A 6,973-nucleotide genomic window follows, 5' to 3' on the forward strand; every position below is an offset into this window, starting at 1 on the left:
AAGACACAATCTCTAAGCATTAAAGTGCTTACAGTGAGAAAAGTAACTAGATCTCTAAGATAAGGTGCTGGAGTCAAACACTTTGTAACTTTGTGACCCTGGACAATTCTCTTTAACCTCTCAGAGAAAGCTTCCCACATCAGTGAAAGTGAGTTAATAAGCAGCACCTACTCTCACGGGCTTAGGAAAATCAGATAAGATAAGGTAGATAAGGCTCTGGAAGGATCCCCTGCCCCAGGGGCTACAGAGTTACAGAGAGCCGGGCCATTCCTGGCCCCAGAACCCAGTACACCTCTAGCCTCCTCTAGCCTCCTAGGGTCCCCAGTCGCAGGCGGAGGCTTCTCGCTCCGATACTCCCCTTCATCCGAGCCCCGAGGAGGGGGCGGGGAGTCAGGCGAAAGTCGGGAAAGCCCTAGCGGGGTGGAGGTGGAGGGGGGATCCATACACGTCACGCTGACGCGACGCCCCGGCTCGCCGCGGCAGGCTTCGCTTGTTGACACCGTTGCCTCGGGAGACGGGAGGGGCGGGGGGAGCAGAAAGGGGGCGGGGCCCAGGCTGGAGCTCCGGGCTCTGGTCCGCAGCCGCTGCGGCCACGGCCGCCGCTGGCTTATATACTGCGGCTAAATTTAGGCTGAGCCCGGAGCTCGTCCCCATCCGGGACGCGTTTCCGCCGCCGCTGCCATTGGCCCGACCCGCCGCGCGCCGCGTTATAAGGCTCGGGCGGGCCCCGGGGCCGCCACTCACAGCCCTGTCAGCCCCAACGCAGCTCAGTCCGTCATTCTGTCCGTCAGTGAGTCCGGCTCGGCGCGCGCGCGCCTGTCAGTCAGTCAGTCCACCGGTGACAGGAACAGCCGGGCAGCCCCGCACACACTCTCGCTCCCCTCACTCCCTTCACTCGCTCTCCCGCCCACAAAGTCGGGCCGTCGGTCTCAGTCTGTCAGTCCGTCCGGGCGCCCGGCGGCCATGGCTCTGAGCGAGCCCATCCTTCCGTCCTTCTCCACGTTCGCCAGCCCGTGCCGGGAGCGCGGCTTCCAGGAGGTGAGTGAGCGCCCCGCGCCCCCTCCGCTCCCCACCCTGAGTGCCCTCGACCCCACTCTCACCGGTCCTCTTCGTGTCTCCCTCCCGCAGCGCTGGCCCCGCACGGAACCCGAGCCCGGCGGCGCTGACGAGGACCTCAACAGCGTGCTCGACTTCATCCTCTCCATGGGCCTGGACGGCCTGGGCCCCGAGGGTGCCGCGGCCCCCGAGTCCTCGGCCGCCTTCTACCCGCCGCCACCCCCCGGCTGCTACCCGGAGCCCCCAGCGACCGCGGCCCCACCGCAGCAGCAGCAGCCGCCCCCCTACGGGCTGGCGGCGGCGCCCGAGCCCCAGCCGGCCCCGACCCCAGCCCCGGGCGCGCTCCAGGGCCGTTTCCTCCTGGCCCCGTCCGCCTTCGGGGCCTTCGCCGACGGCATCAAGGCTGAGCCCGAGCTAGACGGCGGCGCCTTCGCGGCCGCCCTGGGCCGGCCACCGCGCTGCGTGAAGCGGGAGGGCGGCGGGGCCTGCATGTTGGGTCCCGGGCCGGGCCCTGACACGCCCCCGCTCAGCCCCGACGGCCGCAGCCCGCTCCAAGACCACCCGCGGCTGGCCGCACCGCGCCCTTTCGGGCCCCCGGGCGCCTTCGGCCCAGCAGCCGGCGCCGCCGCCTTCCCCGGGCCACCCCCGCTGCACTATCCTGCGGGCCCCTTCGGGCTCTTTGACGAGGGCTTGGGTTTGGGGGCTGCCGCCACAGGCCCGGCCGCCCGAGGGCTGCTCACACCTCCCTCTTCTCCTCTGGAGCTACTGGAGACCAAGCCCAAGCGCGGCCGGCGCTCGTGGCCCCGCAAGCGGACGGCCACGCACACGTGCAGCTACGCGGGCTGCGGGAAAACGTACACCAAGAGCTCACACCTCAAGGCGCACCTGCGCACGCACACAGGTGGGTTCAGACGAGGAACCGGGCTAAGCAGGGGGCACGTGTATGCTATGTCTCCGGGTCCTCCAGCCCGTCCGCACGCGCCCGGGGCGGGGGGCACTGTAAGGGGGATTTTGTGGAGCGGGGAAGACTGGACATATCTTAGGCATAGAATGAATAAGTCCCCACGGGGGAGGGGTTCCCCGGTGTGGAAGAGTGGGGAGAGGAGGGCTTCGGAGGAGACAGCCTGTCGCTGGAACCACGGTCTTGAAAGGCTCGGGAGAGGCGGTGGCAACCCGGGAGGGGCATGGGTGATGCGTTATTAACCGCACCTCCCCATTTCTAAAAGTAATTCGTGTCAGGGGCGACGAAGGGAGAGGGGAACTTGGTGCAAAGCGTAGATGGGGAAGTTGTGGAGGGGAAACGTGCAGTTAAGGTTAGGAGTGTGTGGCTGGGGGTGCCCAGGTTGCAGGTAGCCCCCGGTATCTGTAATGCTCTAAACGGCTCCGTCCCATCTCTTGGCAGGTGAGAAACCCTATCACTGTAATTGGGACGGCTGCGGTTGGAAGTTTGCCCGGTCAGATGAGCTCACCCGGCACTACAGAAAACACACGGGACACCGGCCCTTCCAGTGTCACCTGTGCGACAGAGCCTTTTCCCGCTCAGACCACCTGGCCCTGCACATGAAGAGGCATATGTAACTGGGGTCCAGCCCCGGCAAGCCTGTAGCTGGCACTACAAGCTGAGCCTTGAGCCAGGGACCTCTCGGAACTCCTTTCTCCCAGAATGTGACTGGTATTTATTGGGCTTTTGTGAAAGGCTAGAGTCCAGCAGGACTGTACTTGTATATAGGGCATTTTCCCTAACTGGACCCTGACCACAACCATAAAAAGAGGTTTGTGCATTGGAACTCCTGACGCTGACCCCAGTGGGACTGAGTGACTGTTCAATCAGACAGTTTATGGCCAATCTCGATAAAAGGCATGGTTTGAGAAGATTTCCTACTTCTTGACGAATTTTGTATTCAAAATGGTGCAATAGTATTCTTACACTCTCAGCCATGGTCTACACTAGTGCAGGGCTTGATGCCTTGTAAGAAACATAGCCTTAACTTTACTGCCTAAAATGTTAAATAATGTAAATATTTGGCGAGTATTGTAATAATGTAAATATAAGGACAAATGGGCATTTTTGCCTGTTTCTGTTTTATATGAAAATGATCTCTCAGTTTTTAAAAAAAATAATAAAAACAAATGTTTTGCATCTTTTAAAGAATGTTTCCATGCATACTCAGAGTTGGCTTTTTGAATACTGGCAGTTTGGGTACACTTCTGCTTCTCGGGGTGAGTTGGTACCAGCCTCTCACTGAATGTGGAATGAAGGAGGTGGGAGGGATGGGATTAGTAACCAAAAAAAAAAAAAAGGATGAAACCTAGAGGGAGGTGGGAAGAAACCGGCAAGATTTACTACCTTTTTAGAAATGGTGTTTTAGTTACTCAGTTTGGGTTGGGCTTGTACAGGGCTATTTTCATAGTCTCAATGTTTTCCAGCTGTGGTGACTGTGTGCCAGCAAGCAATGTGGGTTTTTCCTATAAATTTAAACACTGCATTTCTGTAACCAGGGAGGCTTATTTTAAGGCTGTCTCATACATCAATTACCTTCTTTTCCCAAGGGCTTAGAGGAAAGTGGTGACCTAGCTGACACGAAACCCTCAAAACCATTGGTCTTAAAAAAAGGACTACTTCAACTACCTTGTATTATTTTGGTAGCTTCTAAGTTATCCTCTAAGCTTTTCAGTTAAGAAGTGATTCAGTCCTTCGGGATTTTCTGTTCCAATATACTCAGTTTCTTCCTTGCCATATGAATTTTTACATGTCCCGAGTCCATGTTTTAATGAAGGAAGGTATTGTAAAAACCCTCTTTATAGGAATTGCTTATCTTAAAATCAATGAATATAACTGACACTTTTGATATCCCGTAATTGATAAATTCTTCATGCATTATTGCCTCTTCATCTTCACAAGAGGCACAATTGCCTCTTCACATCTTCTCTGAGAAGATGAACAAGAATCATCCCCATTTTACAAATGAAGGTTTGATAAAGAGACTTGCTCAAAATCACAAAGGGTCTGCTAAAATCTGAACCCAGAACTCCAAAAGTCCAAGGCTCTTTCCCTATTAAGCTGCCTTCCACTGATAAAGATTAAACCAGGATTCTTCACATTGATCGTGTTGAATACATATACTATCTTGTGAACATAGAAACATAAGCATTGTTAAATACAATTTGACATTACTGTCTGGGTGTACTTTTGGGGATATGTTTTAATATCCAATATTGTGAAAGGGCTATCTCTCTGGTCCTTTCTTAATGTCTTGGCCAAAGTCACCTGTATAAAAAAGAGCAGATCCCTCATTACAACCCAGATCCTTTGACTCTCTTTCTACTACAAACTGCCTTTAGAAATGGGTACCCCTCTCCATATTCCATTGGTGTTAAGACTTCTACTAAAAGGCTTCTACTCAGAACTCAAGCATCCTAAATCTAAGCTAAATGCACTAGCCATCACTAAATTACTCCACCCCTGAAACTTTTTTTGAGGTGTCACCTCTGTCTGACAGATTTGCCTTGGGACTAGATCACTGATACAGAAGAACATTTTACTCTTGAGGTTTTGCATACTTCAAAATGCTAATTCAACACATCTTTATTTTTGAAAAAAGAAAAAAAACCCTGGAAACCTTAGTTCCTAGCAATTGCACAATTTGTTTCCAGAAAGTGAAAATCGCACAGCAGATTTTAAAATAATCATACATCGTGTTGCAACAGTCCTAAGGATTTCCTCCCTTCCCTTGTCCCCTAGATAAAACCTGTGAAGGCAGATGAGTATGTTAAGTAATCTTCAGAAAGCAGAAATTGAAAATTAACATTTGATTCAACTTTCTAGATCAACATTCCACCAACTTCCTCTTCTTAGGGTTTTTGTTTTTCTTTAAAAAAAAAAATCTCTCTACTCTTATTACTTCTTTTGCAAATATGTTTTCAGAATGTGACCCCTGAGATGTAAAAACTCTTGTCCTGCACTGGCCCTAGAACATGATGAAACTGGGTTTTTCTTTCATCAGTCCTGGCTCATTTACTGTTGTTATCTCTGTAATGTCATCCTAACACCAAAGAAAGAGCACACCCCAAAGCAGTGAACCTGGGGGTTAGGGGTGTCCGAAAATCTAGGTTCTAAATCCACTTCTGCTACTAGCTGACAAATCTTAACTTATTTCTCTCAATTTCCTCATCTGTAAAATGAGTTTAGGCCAAGTAATTTCTAGAGTCTCACCCAAATTTGACATTCGACCGTTTAAAATCCTTTCCATCTCTAACTTTCTGTGCTGTAATAAGCCACACGTTTATTCATTGACAGCTGTGTCATTGACACTGTACTGAGTACTAGGGAAAATAGAAAATCCCTGCCTTTGGAGAACTCATAGTCTAGTAGAGACATAACACACCAGCACAAATGTTAGAAGACACATTACACACACGTAAGTTTCCTTGGAAGGCAGAATCTGCAACATATAATGGAAAAATTACAGATTCTAGAGTCCAAGGACCTGGCTTCAAATGTCATTTCTGACTTTAACTGTCAATGTGATCTTGAGCAAATCATTTAACCATAAGTCTCAGTTTCCTCATCTGTTAAATTGGATACAGAAGAATTCTTAAATTAGGCTACCACATCTCAAGATCCTGTAGTTTTTGTCTTTGTACCTCCAGTGCCTTGAATATAGAAGAGTCTTAATAAATGCTTATCAAATTATATTTAACTACATCATGGAGCTATAAAACTCTATCAGACCTGAGGAGAGATGTCATTACTAGCAAGGGGATCATAGGCAGCTTCCTGGTAAGAAGGTGGTATTGCAGTTACACCTTAAAGGATGAGCAATAACAACAATTGCTCATATCAAATGTTTCATAAATATCCTCTTGTTTGTTCCTCACAACAACCTTAAGAGCTAGATGTTACTATCTCCATTCTACAGATAAGTAAACTGAGCCTGAGAGCAGCTGGCCCACACAGCTAGTGTGCTTGATTTTATGACCCTATGTGGGGTTTTCTTTGCAATGATACTAGAGGGATTTTTGGCCATTTCCTCCTCCAACACAGGTAGTAGGCAGGAGAGAAATCCAACAGGCAAAGAGGGGAGAGACAGAGAGTATTCCAGACGTAGGGATCTGCAAAACCAAAGGCAGAGGTGTGAGATTTCAGGTCATGAACTGAGGCAGAGTTTTTCAGTTTGACTAGGGTATAGTGAATGTGGTAAAGATTGATATGAGATAAGGGTAGAAAAAATGGGGAGGTGTCAGCTTGTGGAGGACCTTGAATGCCAGCATAAGAATCTGAAGACGATTTGGAAAATAATACAATATCACGATGTCACTGAAGATTTTGAGCTCAATGGCTCCAAATGTCCAGGCAATTCTTCCCAGGGGGTTACTGAATCATCAGATAATTCTGGGATGATTCTAGTGGCAGTAGCCAGGATGGCCTGAAGGTTGGAGAGAGGAGGCAGGAAGCTACTGTAATAGCCCAGGCTAGGGCTGGAGCTGTGGCAGTGGGAGTGGGAGTCAAGAAGAGGGGTCAAAATCTAAAAAATGATGCCAAATGGACAGGATTTAGGTGACTGATTAGATATGAGCCATGTAAGAGGGATGAACCAAAGATGACTACAGAATTTCAGCTCTAACCTTGTACAATTTCAATCAAAGTGCAGTTCTGTTTCCCCACTCGAGTGGATTCAGGCCACAATCTAAGGAAGACGACTCAACCCTTTTGCCTAAGGCCATTTTCCTAGCTGATTTCAATTTGCACCTGCCAAGTTTTCTGGCCAACATGTTGTCTTGCTACATCTGAGTTTCATTAAATTCACATCTAAAATGGGGATGAAACTCATGTTGAGTTTCTGTTTTCTTAAGTGTCTCCAGTTGAATAGAGGAGAGAGTGTTACATAACATCACTCATATATTTTTCATCCAGAGA

At 49.6% G+C, this 6,973-nt stretch overlaps 1 protein-coding gene across 2 annotated transcripts; it reads left to right on the forward strand.

Annotated features, from left to right (window-relative positions):
* The first annotated feature begins 683 nt into the window (after nt 1-683).
* KLF2 (KLF transcription factor 2) lies at nt 684-3,208 on the forward strand. Of its 2 annotated transcripts, XM_051972074.1 has the most exons (3): nt 692-1,038; nt 1,129-1,957; nt 2,459-3,208. In XM_051972074.1, exons 1-3 carry the CDS (start codon nt 964-966, stop codon nt 2,632-2,634), a joined length of 1,080 nt encoding a protein of 359 aa, XP_051828034.1. In that variant the 5' UTR covers nt 692-963; the 3' UTR covers nt 2,635-3,208. The 2 variants fall into 2 exon arrangements, with proteins under 2 accessions (XP_051828033.1, XP_051828034.1); XM_051972073.1 differs by having other exon boundaries at nt 684-1,957.
* The last annotated feature ends 3,765 nt before the right edge of the window (nt 3,209-6,973 follow it).

The sequence above is a fragment of the Antechinus flavipes genome, chromosome 1, assembly GCF_016432865.1.
Source record: "Antechinus flavipes isolate AdamAnt ecotype Samford, QLD, Australia chromosome 1, AdamAnt_v2, whole genome shotgun sequence".
Taxonomy (NCBI): Eukaryota; Metazoa; Chordata; class Mammalia; order Dasyuromorphia; family Dasyuridae; genus Antechinus; species Antechinus flavipes.

What these genes read in the sequence shown, in the direction of transcription:
- KLF2 (XM_051972073.1), top strand. Translation starts at nt 964, where the DNA reads ATGGCTCTGAGCGAGCCCATCCTTCCGTCCTTCTCCACGTTCGCCAGC. An exon ending in GCACCTGCGCACGCACACAG is followed by an intron (nt 1,958 to 2,458) that starts GTGGGTTCAGAC and finishes ATCTCTTGGCAG; the next exon opens with GTGAGAAACCCTATCACTGT.